The sequence below is a fragment of the Zingiber officinale genome, chromosome 6A (genome assembly GCF_018446385.1).
Source record: "Zingiber officinale cultivar Zhangliang chromosome 6A, Zo_v1.1, whole genome shotgun sequence".
Classification (NCBI taxonomy): Eukaryota; Viridiplantae; Streptophyta; class Magnoliopsida; order Zingiberales; family Zingiberaceae; genus Zingiber; species Zingiber officinale.
In genome coordinates, this window is record NC_055997.1 from 136,378,986 (window position 1) to 136,394,757 (window position 15,772).

General features: G+C 34.1%; 1 protein-coding gene across 1 annotated transcript; it reads left to right on the plus strand.

The window, feature by feature from the left end:
- Positions 1 to 2,744: 2,744 nt before the first annotated feature.
- LOC121998256 (serine/threonine-protein phosphatase PP1-like) lies at positions 2,745 to 15,136 on the plus strand. Its single transcript, XM_042553076.1, has 4 exons — positions 2,745 to 3,131; positions 13,362 to 13,921; positions 14,047 to 14,304; positions 14,721 to 15,136. The coding sequence occupies exons 1-3, from the start codon at positions 2,954 to 2,956 to the stop codon at positions 14,260 to 14,262; spliced, it is 954 nt and encodes a 317-aa protein (XP_042409010.1). The 5' UTR covers positions 2,745 to 2,953; the 3' UTR covers positions 14,263 to 14,304; positions 14,721 to 15,136.
- Positions 15,137 to 15,772: the final 636 nt, after the last annotated feature.

Below are 15,772 nucleotides of genomic sequence, written 5' to 3' on the forward strand. Positions count from 1 at the left end.
CCATCTAATTGTCCTTTGTGTGTGACCCTATAGGTTCTTATAACGTTGACAATGCTCCTAAACTCATTTAGGAGCATAAGTAATGAGTGGTATCTAGCAACACATCATTACTACCCAAGTTACAAGAATGTTGAGATCCAACATCACCTTGTGACTACTAATTGACTCTTCACAATATATGACAAGTGCCCTTCTATCCTTGACATCTAGATTGATCAATGTGAGGCATAGACCGTGTCATCCTCTAATCAATCTAAATCTTGAGCTCCAAGTAGACTCACTCAATCAAATGAGCTCAACATCTCATATTGACTCATTTGGGCATGACCATGCACTTAGTGGTCTCACTCTATCAAGAATATCGATGTCTCTCCCGTCATATAGGAGGGATAGATCTCATTTACATCACTCACATCCCTCCGCATAATTTGTTACATACCCAGTAATCGCCTTTATAGTCCACCCAGTTACGGGTGACGTTTGACGAAGCCAAAGTACGTAACTCCTTATGTAGGGAACCATGGTGACTTCAGGTCTAAGGACTAGTAGTCATACTAATAGCCACATGAGAAAGTATATAACACTCATATAACGATCCATGATACTTTTTCATGGCGAGTCATTCAGTATACATTCTCCAATGCATACCCATGTATTAACTTGATATCTCTATATCCATGACTTATGAGATCAAGTCATCGAGTTGACCTACATGCTAGTCTCGTCGCATTAACATTGTCCCTGAATGTTAATACTCGACTAGGAATGATTAAGAGTAGTGTTCCCTATACCATCTCACTATCGATTCAACCAATCGATTAATATAGGTAAGAACCTTCTACTCAAGGACGCTATTATACTTAGTTATTTGGCACCAATACAAGTAAGTATAATAACCAAAACAAATGCCTTTATTTATATACAAGAATATGATACAACGAGTCCATACAACAATCATCAAATGATTGACTCTAGGGCGCTAACTAACAGATGGACCAAACAGATCAACGGGTCTTTACTTGATTTCCTTTAATAGTGAACACGTGCCGCTTAAGAGAAGACCTTATGCGCCTGTAGATGAGGCCTAGATGGGCCTCCAAAGGGTTTGATGCCTTAATGGCCCCAGTGATATTCCTTCAACGGAATCAACCTTGTTGGAGTCTGATTAAACCTGTGTACCACCATATTCGATCGACTTCAGGAGGTTGAACATTTGTGAGGTCTTCGTGGGGAGGTAGGATTTTTAGTAGACTTAGAGAGATGTTTGATGACTCAACTACCCGGTAGGTCTTAGTCACTTGGAGGAGGTTCAGGGAATCTTGTCTACGCCACGTCTAATCGGCTCTGGAGAGCTATGCTCCTTAAATGTCTCAGAGAGAGATTAAGTTCATTGGTCACACATAAAGTGTCCGATCGGAACCATTCGATCGTGCTATAGAGGGAACCATCTCGTGCGCTCATGAAAATAATTGGGATGCTTGGCTATTCAAGCTGGGTTTTGTCGCTCCGCCAATATCTAATCGACGCTATCTGCTCAGACTTTTGGGGTCACACTCTACACCTGGGGGGTTTATCTCGCTCCTCTGATCGACCTTCAGATAACATCTTAGGACTATAGTGCTTAAGTTGACATTCCTTGGATTTTGATCCCCACATCAGTTGACACTCTTGATTTTAATTTTCATTAGATGGTTCTATTTTATTGGTCATATCATGTTCCATTAAATAAATTCGTATTGATATGTACATTATCAAGATCTGAATTATAAAAGCTTAATTTTTATAATGGAATATTATCCTCTTGACCCAAAAGGCCAGATCATAAAAACAAAAAAGATATTCGTGATCTATAAACTTTTCTCAAATAGAATTAATTCTATTTTGAGAGTGCTTCGCTGATAGAGTGCATAACTTATTAATGTATCATAGTCATTCTAACCATATTGTAAAAGACATACTATTTTTGAGAAAATGAAATGAATGAAAATTACCCCGAACATGATGTGGTTGTTTCTTACTCTTCTCCTAGCGCATCTAGTTAGTTTATTGTGCAAAAGGTGGGTCCCGTCGTCCAACGACCCCCTAGGCCTGACCCCATAGGAATCCTAGGAGGAGATAAATCAATGGTGAATGCTGGTCCGGATAAAGCATGGTGTCTCCGGAATTTAACACAGCTGACCCAGATTATTCATCCGGTGCACGTCCGTAGACCTTCAACCCTACGACTCATTGTGCAAGGATACCACACCTTAACCAGTTGATCCAGCTCGCGGGGGCACATCTAGTCAGTTCATGGATTGGTTGTTGCAGGCAGCTGCGGTTAAACCATGGAACTTTTCAAACTTGACGACGATCGAGACTGATCGAATGCCCACTTCCTCTTCCTCGATGCTTCATTTTGACACGCAGACCACAAGGCGTTGTGCCAAAAAAAAAGAAAAGGCACACAAGCGTAGACCAGGAGACTTGGAGACAGTAAAAGGTTCAAAGTAACGTCAGTGCAACTGCGATGCGATAGCGAAGAATAAAGATTCAACTCCTTGCCAAATCAAAGTCATCGCCCTTTAACAGGTGACATTGCACCCACATTTGTACCGCTCCGTTTATTTGACGAAGCGAGGGCCCCGTATCGTGGGGTCCGTCGGCACAGCGAATAATAATACCTGGCAACTTGCCTCCGCGCCGTCAGATTCGCGATGACTAATTACCACGTGAAGCGCTTACTCCACGTCATACACCAGATCTTGCCCGCTGCGTTCGCTCTCCCCAAATCCGCACCGGATCAGAAGAAACCCTAATCAGTCGGCCTATTCTCCTTCGTTCCGTCGGCGAAGGAGCTGCTACGGCGCCTGGGGTGGTAGAGGAGGGAAAGGGGAAGCTTTTGCGGTGGTTTCTCTGGTGTCGGAACGTGGTGATTTGGGGGAAGGGGGGAGGGGAAGAAGAAGGCTTACTGATGGATCCCAAGGTGTTGGATGGAATCATCCAACGACTGCTGGAAGTAAAGGGTAGTAAGCCAGGGAAGCAGGTGCAGCTCCTAGAGGCGGACATCAAGCAGCTTTGTCTCGTGTCGAAGGAGATCTTCCTGCAGCAGCCCAACCTCCTGGAACTGGAGGCGCCCATTAAGATTTGTGGTAAGCCGTAAAAAATTCCTTTCTTTTGGGCTTCTATGAACTTGCTATTGGCCGACTCGACAGTGTAGCTGTTGTGCGAAGATCGTGAAAAAATGACTTGTTTACTCCAATGGACAGTGAAACGGATGGAAATGAATGAATATAAAACAACAGACAGAAACTTCGTTTCTTCTATTTACATATATTTTTTGATTGGGTTGAAGTATGAAAGTAGAGAAATAGTTTAAGCAAGAGGAAAGAAAAGAGTGGAATTTTCTTATCTTCCTTCCACCTACTTCTGCTCATATTATTTTCATAGATAATATCACAACCGAGAAAGTAATTTTGTATTTATTAGAGACACAAACTTTACTTTGCTCAAATTCCATCCATTTTGGAAGGAAATAAAATGCAGATTTTCGACGAAATTATTTTTTTTTTCTCTCCTTGTCTTCATTCCAAGTTACCACGAGAAATAAATCTAAATTTTTTTTGCATTTATTAGAAACAAAAACTTCCTTTTCTTCCTATTTCATACATTTTAGATGGAAATAAACCAAACAAATTGACTCCTCTTCCTTCCAAGGAATCAAGAGAATGAATTAGTAAATTTTGTATTTGTTAGAAACTCAAACTTTGTCCTCCAATTCCATCCATTTCGGATGGAAATATAATGAAGAAATTTGACGAAATTAAATTCCTTCCTCTCTTCCTTCCAAGTAAAAATTTATTAACTCATTTATTTTCCTTTTTTCTTATTTCCTCATTTGTCTGTCTGTGAATATGCCATTAGTTTTATTTTTGTCCAACTGTGGACAGAAATGGAAGGATATGTGTAAATGATTGAATAGTCGCAAATACCTGCAGACCAACAACCTTATTGACCAGTCTTACTATTCTTTCTCTGATTATAACCAATCTTCATTGCCTCCTCTGAGACCGTGTTGGTGCATCCATATTCCATTGTTACAATTATAGTATTCTATGATTGTTGATGCCATTTTCTATTATTGTAAATTTAAATCTTTTTTCCTTTGTCTTCCTTCCAATTAAACATAGGAAGGAAATCCAAAATAATGATGAACATTCAACATCGTTGATTCTTAATATTTTTTGTGCTTCCTATATCCTCACAGGTAACAAAATCCTTAGTGGCTGAAAAGCTCAACATTTACTAGTTAGGATGTTCTCATTTTTAGAGTCACCTTTATTGTGATATTAACCCTTGGCATGTACAATATGCAAACTGAGGGGGCGAACTTTGTGATTTAATTCCATGGTCATATGGTTTGCAGTGCTAGCTTTCAGTTTATGATATTTGTCCATATTAGACGATTGTTTCGGGGGGGCTCCCTTAGTTCATTGTTTTCTTTTGTAGATTTGCTTAAAATATCAAAAATCTGTTTTTTCTTGAAAAAAATAATATTTTTATTGGCCATAGGAAATTATAATTTGGAGATGTGAACATTTTCGTATAGTTTCGCTAAAGAAGACTTACTAATTCTTTGTTGGAACTTACATTGTTATTGATTTTGTCTCTCTCAATCAAGGTTTAAAATTTCGACCCGTGTTAAGGTTTCAGTAACCGGAACGATACTGTTTCGGTATTGTATCATGCTATGCCTTCAATATATATATATATATATATATATATATATATATATATATATAAAATAAAGCTTGGTTGTTGTTACATTAATGTTATGTGACTTGATAGTATATGTTTGTCAAAACTTTTAAAATCAAGATTAGACATTCATATCAACAAAAATGTGTTTCATATGCTTAGGAACCAAGAATCTAAAAATAGAGAAATTAAGTATGTTAATATTTATGATTTCAAATCTCAAATTGATTCTAAGATAAAAAAATTATTATCTATAATAATTATATAAACTAACACAAAAATCATAATATATATAATAATTATATAAATTATTAAGTAATAGATTAATTTATATAATATATAATTATATAATTATAGTTTATAAATATTCTAAGTAATATATTATGTATATATATAGTTTATATTGAATTTAAAATCAAATCTATTTAATATATATATATTTTTAATTTTTTTTAACAATTATTTTTTAAAAATTATTTATAAAATTTTAAAATTATTTTAAAATTTCAAAAATATTTTTTATAAAAATAATTTAAAGTTTGTTTTTTAAATTATCTATTTTTATAAGTTATTTTTTTATAATTTTATAACAATAATAAAAATATAAAATTATATATTCTAATTATATTAATTAATTAACAGTTTCTTTAAATAATTATTAATTTATATAATATATAATTAATTTTTTATATAATAATTAATTAGAAATTAGAAATTATATATATAATATAATGGTTTTATTTAAAAGTTTTAATAAACCCTAACTTTTTCTCAACCTTGTGATTCTGCCTCCTATGGTGATTTTTTTTCACTTTGCCGCTACTGACTCGCCACCATCACCTCGCCGCTGCATCGCCCAAATTGATTTATTCTTTCTTCCTTCTTTCTTCTTCCTTCTGTTGCACGCGCGTGACATGCGATGACACACGCGAAATTGTTGTGTTTGTTGTGCCAGAGTCGGTCCCGATTTAGAACGGTAAAAAACGTCCGTTTCGGGCGGCACAACTCGAGATTTCATTCACCGCTCTCAACTAATTGGGGTCCATTAAACTCTGTGCAAGGCTATAACATTGCTAATGTTCAAATTAATTAAATAAATATTTATCAAATGGATTACTTCTTTCTTTGACATATCTCTATTGCTTCACCTACTTGCTCAAGAATATTGATATTTTTTTTATCACATCCGTTCTACAAATACCACGCATCCACTTAAGCATGCTCATATCCTCTTCATTAATCTTCTATACATGTTGCTTTCCAACAAGTAAATACTGATTCATATAGTATGTCATGATGTACCCTACTCTAATAAAAAATTTCTTTTATCCTATGGGATGCCACGATTATACAAGACTCGAAGTTGTGCATTTCGGCAATTCATTCTTTATGCTATTAAAGATATCTCCATCAATATATAATAAATTCAAGATATCTAAAGCTCTTACAAGATTTCATATTACTTAATAGTATGGGTCTAATAAGTTAGGGTACATAGTATATAAGTTAGGTTGCATTAATTAAATTAAAGTATTATTATTATTATTATTATTATTATTATTGAAGGAGAGCATTGACACAATGGTAAAATTATTGTCGTGTGACCTGGTGGTTATGGGTTCAAGTCGCAGTAATAGTCTCTTGCAATGTAAGGTAAAACCACGTACAATACCCATATTGACGGGAGCTCCGTGCTCCTTTTATTATTATTATTATTATTGTTATTATTATTATTATTATTATTATTATTCACTAAATATGTCATATAATAGTACATAATTTAGAATATATTAATAATTCTCAAGATTTGTTGTGCCCTTGTATCTCATGTTCAAAACTTGGACCCTTTTTTGACAAGTTATCATACCCTCACTTTGAATAACTCATATCTTACATCTAGTTCTATACTCATATCAGATAATCATACTTGCATTAAGTAACATAGTATCAAATAATTTTATTATAGTTGTAGGTTTACATCAAGGGTCAATTTAAATTACCCTATCTTTTTTACATTAGTACCAAAAGAGTTAATCAATTGATAAATCTCTTGAGCATATGTTATTTGCAAAGATATCTTGTTAGTTTATGAGAGTGTAAGTAGATTAAATTTGACTACTGAATTGTGTAGAAAAGTGTTAGAAGCTAAATGCTTTAAGTTAAGTATAAAAAAATAAATATATAAAATGTAATTTTTGTAATTAAAAAAGAATAGACAAGAACTTTAACTACCCTGGATCTATTATTCAATCAGAAGAGAATATTGATGTGATAATGATCATAGAATCAAGTATGAGCGTGCAACGTTAAAGTTGTTGTGTCGTGTGACCTAGAGGTCACGAGCTCGAGTCTCGAAAACAACCTTTTGTAAAATAAGGTAAGGTTGTGTACAATAGATCCTTCCCCGTGAACCCACATTGGCGTGAGATTCATACACCGGATTGTCCTTTTATGAGTGGTTGAAATGAAGAGGATCTTTGGATTATGTAATCCACTTATGTCCTTTATGCTAAAGCGAAGTTTTATTGGACAGTGATATAATCAATCAGGCAATAGATTGGTATATTGGGTTACGACAAAGAAACATTTACAAGAAAGTTATTAACAAAGATGGGAATGCTAATATGGATGCAAGGAGTGATAACAAAAATTAACTTAAAAAATAGATAATTCAGTGCAACTCCAATAGGCAATAAAATGAGAGAACATCTCATGTTGAGACGACACAAGCATTTTTAAAGATGACCAATAGACTTATCAGAAGAGTTGGATTGATAGAGTGGAATTAGTAAGGATTACAAGGAGATCAAATAAAACATTAGTCAATGGAAAAATAATGATTTAATTTATTTGAATATTATTAATAATATTGTCTTATGTCGGGCTTAACAAAGGATAAAAATAAAATTCATATAGCTGACCCTAATTAGTTAGTCAAACACAACTTGGTGATGATGATGATGTAACTTGACATTCAATTGTTAGGGGTTCTAATTGTTTGATAGAACCATTAAGAAGATGCAATTTTTTCATTTTCATTAAAATGATTCCTACATAATTATGGGAATATGTCTATACAAGTTAACATAGGAGTAAAAATTACAAAAATTGGATGTGCAAAAAATAATGATAACTAAATCACATTGAGGATCTAATCAGTTGATTGAAATACCATTTCGTAGCGGGCGGCATGGACGGTTTGAAACTAGTACCATATGTGTGATAATTTCACATGTGTCATCGCGTGTGTCATCACGTGCGTCGCACGACAGAAGGTGGGTCAAAGGCATCCCGGAGGTGTCGAAGGACGCCTCTGGTGTTGCCAACAGCGTCTTGCGATGCCTCTTGTTCTGAAGAAAATTAAAATTGATTTAATTAATTCAAGCTATTCCTAACTTAAATGTGATATTTCTAAGAGGCTTTCATAAACCCTAATTAAATTATCCCAATAAAATATATAAAAAATATATTTAAAATTTTAAAAAAATTAATAAATTTTATTAATGGATATTCCGAAGCTTTTTACTATTTTAAATTTTATTTAAAAATTCTAAAAAATCTAAAAAAACATATTTATATATTTTTTTATTGTTTTACTGTTTAATTGATATTCTGATATTTTTTCACTATTTTAAATATATATTATTTAAATAAATAAATAGTTAATTTATATAATTATTATATATAAAATAGCATCTTTGTATTAATTTATATAATTCTAATTATTTAATCTTGACGTTGGAGAACTATAGAGTTGACCTAAGCAGAATGTTATAAGAACCAATACTTCCATCAGATTCACGTCACTTCTTTTGGTTTTAGTAAGGTAACATATTATTATGTATTAATTTTAATTTGAGTTATTGATAGATCAACTTTATTTGAAGAAAATTATATTTAATTATTTTTTTTAACAATATTAAGTTGTTCAATAATGGAGAGCTTATATAAAATCAATATACAATTTATTTTTAAATTATATACAATAAACATATTTATCTAATAATTACCATATATAAATAAAAAAATATCAAAATCATATCGGCACGTCACAATATGATACTGAAATCGTATCGTTCTGGTCTGGGAGTGAAAACTCGGCACGGGTTGAGATTTTAAACCTTGGTCATGTGCATTATTTTATTGGGCAAGTTGTTATCCAGAACAAGGTTTGAACCGTGTTGGAGTTTTGGTCTTTGACTAGAATGATATTGTTTTGCTATTGTGTCGATGTTTCAATACATGGTGTCGGTAATGGATTGGAGGTTGAAGAAGGAAGGAGATGAAGTATAGGAAGGAACATCATTTATGCCGAGTCTAACTTTAAATCTTGTACCATGTCAGTGAAACGATGTAAATTACTTAAGATAGATATCACTTAGCACAAACAATATCCCCTGTTTTTAGCTTTATCTGTTTCCTCCTTCAACCTCCAATTTTTCATTGACATCATGAATCTGTTGGTCCGATATCAAATCAGTATCATTCTAGTCTAAGACTGAAACTATGACATGGCTCAAGATTTTGAATCTTGGTGCCAAGAGGTATTGAGTTTGGATAATTTATCAAAATAATACGTTTTGACGGTTTCACCTGACATGATGTGAGATTTCTAACCTTGATCTGGACTATTATTATTTTTGACAACTTTGTTACTTAAATTTATAACTTCAATAAAATATTACCTTAAAAATAGTATTTTGTTATTTATAAGAAGCTACTCATTAGATACGCCTCATCGTTTTTAATGCCTGTATATGATTTAATGAACGGGAAATACCTCAGTATAATATCACTGAGTGCCAACATAAAAGTGATAATTTTATGTAATTGTATATATTTCTTTTTGATTTTCTGAGTGGCGCTACATTTATAAAATGATATTTTATAATATTTGTCTAATTTTTAGGTATTATGAGTCATTGGTATTGTGGGTTTAATCCCGTGTTAAATGTTTTAGGTTTAGGATTTTAGGTTGAGCAATTTTTATTAGCGTTGTGGGTTTAGTCCTACATTGAATGTAATACATTTAGGATTTTTGGTTGATTGGTATATGTACTATGTAATCCGTGCCATAATATTGACATTAATATGTAATTATGTTCTATCTTACTTAAACATGGTATTAGATTTCCTCTTCTCCTAGATTAGGTTTTCCAAACTTAATCACTTAAGACGAGGTCATCAATTTTGGCGAGAACTTCCGTCTACATAATTCGATGTCTCTTTATCCTTGATTCTTCCATTCACACCCATCTCATCCTCATCTCACATGAAGGAATCAAATCCTCTACTCATTATTCCTCTTCTTTGTGATGTGAGACTCACGATTGTCATCTTCTTCCATTGCGCCCCTCAAATCTTTAGGTTGCTAACATCTCCCTCTCTTTCTATTGATGTAAAAGGGCCATGCTTTAGGCTTCTCTTGAACATAGTCATGATTCCTTTCTTGGGTGTTACTACTTATCCCGATGGTGATTGAACTGTTTAGGACTTGCCTAGGTCTTCTCTATTGTGCAGACTTCATACTTGGCTCCTTTTTTGGGCATTAACCTCATTGACTACAATGTTCAAATTATTATCCACTAGATCTGCTGGTTGTTGCCAACGAAGATTTCAATCCTTGTTTGCATTGTGACCTGGATATGGATCTAATGTTCAATGCCATGAATCTTCTCTTTCCATATTCTCTGAATCTATGGTGGTATGCAAAATGATTTTTGTCCTCATCACATGCCTTAAGAACTTTCACCCTAAGGACAAGTTCCAGCATCTTTGACAACCCCTCTTTTCTTAGCCTTCTCGGATTGCATTGCAAGAACTCTCCTAGAGTTATCCCTCGAGATTTGCTCTTGTATTCAGTTTGTTATTGGTTTGTTCCTCTTGTTTTCTTCTTGTTATTGCCTTTTTTACAAGGATTTTCTATTCAATACCTTATTGCACTGTTAATTTCATTATTGATACGGTCTCTTCCATGTTTTCATTGTTTCCTTTCACTTAGTTTCTGCCTCCACCTTTGATGCCTCTAGATTTGCTTATCTTATCCTTTACACTTGTTGTGCCCCACAAATGGGTCTCCTCTTAGTTGGCTAAAGGATCCTGCTGAAGGCTTTCCTTTTCAACTTTTAATTAGTCTGTTGTTTATTGGGTTTTCACTGCCACAGGGAGAAGTCCACATGAGAGACTTATCTTTTGGAATCTTAATTTATCCTCTCAATCACTTTCAGGTGGGTCTGATTAAAAAAAGAGAGTATCTTTTAGCAACTTTTACTTAAAATAAATAGAAATTGTGCTCGTTCATTCACATTCCAGATTTCTGCAACTCTTCTTTGTTGAACTGCAGATAATGTTCACATGCCAGTTTCTCAACTACATCATCACATGTACAATCTAGTGTTCTCTTAAACCTTTTGGATTCTATTATTATTATTTCAGAGAATTTCAACTGAGGAATTATGCTTTGTGGTTAGATCCTATGACTATTGTTAAAGAGAAACTCAACGGGAGGAATTATGCTTCATAAATTGCAGCAATTACAATTTGTTTTATAGGTCAAGGTCATATGGAATATCTTATCGCTCGCGATGCCAATATTCCAAAGTCTATCAGAGCATTACACAAGCAAATAGATGCTCAGTTGCTTGCTCTCCTCTGATAGTCCAATGTTGAGTATTGTTTGATTCTTCTTATTGTGGTATAAGACTTGTACATCGTCTAAAGATCATTTCCTGGGTGATATTTCTTGAGTCTACAATATAATTAACAATCTTTTGCAGCAGTGATAGTCCGAATGGAGATCATCTTATATACTGGATGATTCTAGACAATCATTGCTGACCTTCTACGTATTGTTAGATTGATTTGACCGATTCAAATTTCTAAATCAAATCTTTTTAACAAAATGATTAGGGTTTAAGCACTTTAGAGGAGTGGAGCAGAAGTCATCTGGTATATAAGATGATCTCCATTCTTAGTGTTTAAGAACTTTAGAGGAATGGAGATCATCTTTTATACTGGATGATTCTAGACAATCATTGCTGACCTTCTATGTGTGAGTTTGGTGAGTTGGGAAAATATATTTGATCTATGTTTTCTCAAGTATCTTCTGTACCATCCTCTTTACTTCTTTTTTATATTTGGGGTTCTAGTCTTGTCTGTTTTAAATTTTGTTTTAAATATTTTGTTAAAGCATGTAGTATTGGATCAATCTGCACAACATGTTGGATGTCATTGCCTATGCATCAGGCTTATGCTGAGCAATTGGAGCCAGTGTTCTAATTATTCCTCTATTCTTCCTCAGCTACTCGGAACTAGAACTCTATATTTGGTGTTAGATCTTCCCATTTAAATGAGTTCTACTGTAAGATAGTTACTTTGACATCAGTTGATTGATTTTTCATTTTTTTATATATAATTTTATCTCTATTGCAAATATAGTAAATCATATTATGTGTTTGTAAGCAGCAGCTACATATTTTGGCTAATAAAAAGGAAATACCTGCCAAAAGAATATTTTATTTGAGGAAAGGAACTTAATCTTGATTGTTGAGAGGGGAAGTGTATCCTTCGAAAGAAGGGAGTAAGGATTCTATTGATCATGATAAAAGGGCAGCCTGGTGCACGAAGCTCCCGCCATGCGGGGTCCCGGGGAAGGATCCATTGTACGCAGCCTTACCTGACTTTTGCAAGAGGTTGTTTCCAGGATTTGAACCCGTGACCTTTTGGTCACATGGCAACAACTTTACCGTTGCACCAAGACTCCCCTTCTATTGATCATGATAATGGAATAATTTTTAGCATTTCTTCTTCTAATGGTATCCACTATCTAGAGTGTTTAGGAAATAGTGAGAAGGCTATAAATATAGTAATGGCATTGAAATTTTCTTTTTCCCCCGTATGAGTGATGTGGCAACAATTCTTGTTATTGTGATTAGTTGTTTGTACAAAAAATATAAGGAGATGACTTGAGCTCTTAGGTACTCATCTTCCCCTCTTCTTGTCTACTCAATAATTTTTTATTTCCTTATAGATTTTTTTATATTAAAATTTCTAACTTATAACATTCAAAACTTGACGTGTTCAAAAATTTATTTAATTATCCAAGACAGCTAAAATTTTGCTATTCTTTTTAGTGAGATAAATTTTAGCATGGGGGTGACACTTATTGCTCTGTCTGGCTTCATGTTGGGTAAGTTATGTTTGCATGTGTACGTTTATCACTGCAAGTTCTTGGCAATGATGATTGACCCTGAGGAATATTAGCTGATTGCCGGATTATATACTGAAGGAAAACATTTCCGATATGCTTGTTGCAGTGCTTTTGATTTTTGTGTTATGGTAGCAGCAAACTTGAAATAATTTATGTTTTGCTTTTTCTGTTATTAGAAAATGCACTTTCTATTGTGACACAGGAACACTTCATTTTTTTAAAAGAAACTTACAAATAGAAATCCACAGTTTATTATAATATTGAAAATTTTGAAATCTTTCTATTTTCATAAATGAAAAAACAAGAAGCACAGATTGCTGAAGCATACGTTTGTCATATGGTATATTTCCACTATGGGTCCTGTGAAGTTAATTCATTTTGCTGAGGCTGACATTACCTTTCTTCCTGTAAACAGGTGATATCCATGGTCAGTTTTCTGACCTTTTGAGGCTTTTTGAATATGGTGGGTTGCCACCTCAAGCCAATTACTTGTTCTTGGGTGATTATGTGGACCGTGGGAAGCAGAGCCTTGAAACAATTTGCCTTCTTTTAGCTTACAAGATTAAATACCCAGAAAACTTCTTTCTTTTGCGGGGTAATCATGAATGTGCATCCATAAACCGCATCTATGGTTTCTATGATGAATGCAAGCGCAGATTCAATGTGAGACTCTGGAAGATCTTCACTGATTGTTTTAATTGCCTACCAGTGGCAGCTCTTATTGATGAAAAAATCCTGTGCATGCATGGTGGTCTTTCCCCAGACTTGCAAAATTTGGATCAGATTAGAAACCTAGCTCGCCCAACTGATGTTCCAGACAGCGGATTACTCTGCGATCTTCTTTGGTCTGATCCTAATAAAGAGGTCCAAGGATGGGGAATGAATGATCGGGGTGTTTCATATACTTTTGGTGCTGATAGAGTTGAAGACTTTCTTCAGAAGAATGATTTGGACCTAATTTGTCGTGCTCACCAGGTGAGTCGCTCTCTCTCTCTCTCTCTCTCTCTCTGGTGCACATGGGCACACCACATACATCACGAGTTCATACATGTAAACAATGCCCACCTTGTTTAGCACTAGGTCTTTTTCTTTGGCATTAGGTGGTGGAGGATGGATATGAATTTTTTGCTGACAGGCAACTTGTAACAATCTTCTCGGCTCCAAATTACTGTGGTGAATTTGACAATGCTGGTGCTATGATGAGTGTGGATGAGACCTTGATGTGCTCATTCCAAATTTTGAAGCCAGCAATATCAGACAAGAAGAAAATTGGTTTTGGTGCTACAACTGTTTCCAGAAGTGGAACTCCTTGGTAGTATTGCATCCAGGAGCAACATCTTTTTTCTCCAAGAGTCAAGGTACCATGCATTTTCTTCTCTAAGCAATCATGAAAGTTGAAGATTCACCATTTCACAACTACCTTAATCTAACTATTTTTTTACAACTATGATACTGGTAAATGTTTTTTCGTTGAAAAGTAGCTACTCTGAGGATTTCTGAGCAATTCAACTTAGTGACACAATTCCATAGCACTGGAAATTTTAATCATTTATCTCTACTGTCTTTTTATGCTCAAACCATGTAAATCTCCTCCACTATTTAGAGTTGGCTAGATGAATCCTACTATCATTAAAGATCAATGTCAATAGGTTTAAACACTCTTAATGCAGGTTAAAAATTGCTTTAGACATAAAATTGTTACAGATGATTGCTATTTGTAAATATTTGTTTTAGATCGGAATAAAATGTACTGCATGGATTTTTTTTTATTCAGATATGCTGTACGCACAAAAAGTATTGCTGCCTAATGAAGTTGACCATTTCTTTCTACTCTAAGAGCTTCCACTCAGCTTTCTCGTCTTGGTACAAGATTACGTGATGACAAACAAATCTTGGATCCAAAACATTTTGATGCTTTAATGATGCATGCTCGTAAGCTAGAAGCTACCCAACCACCATCTGCGCGTAAGTTTAATGTATTTAATCTGATGGAACTTTGGTGTGGGTTCCTGTTTGGATGTGTACATGTTCCTAGACACGTGCTGCATGCTTTAGCTTAACTGCATGGATTGTGTAATTGCATGATCTGCCTGAAGAGCTGCGCAGAAGGGTGGTACTGTACTGTCTTATTGAACCAAGTGTGTGCTATTTACTATCTAATTTGCCTCCAGAAATTGTGCATTCTCTTAATTTGGATTTGTCCCCCGTTAGTATAGAGCCATGCTTTAACCCATCAGCTCTGCTAAAGAACAACGAACGGGTTTTTTGGTCAGTAAGCATTTAATTCTGACCAACTTTATTGTCTGCTATTTTTTGGTATTGGTACATTGATTATATTTTCTCGTACAACATCATCCACTGATCTAACAGGAGGTTTGGTTGTCATTGGTTTTGAAATCGACTGATTTCCTGGACAAAAGCTTTATATTTAGGAAGTGGTTTAGATGCTTTACTTTTTATGAAAGTTATTTTTTTTTTCTGCCTTGTTCAGTCTTGCTTTCTAATTCTTCTACAGAAATGCCTTGTACTCAAAATCCATGACTAGATTAACGCATGTTGTAAATAGCGGTAGAGAATGGTGGGACGGTCCGTGACTGTCTATCGTCTTAACCACTTAGGCAGGGTTTAGGTGGTTAAATTTTTTTACTATTTTTTTATATATAATGTTATAAATAATTATTATTTTTATAATATTTATTTTTAATAAAATATATTAATTGAAAAATTAAAAATTAATTTTTATATATATATATATATATATAATTAATGAAATAATTTTATTAGATTTAATTAAGTTTATTTAATTTATTCAATTATAACTAAGAA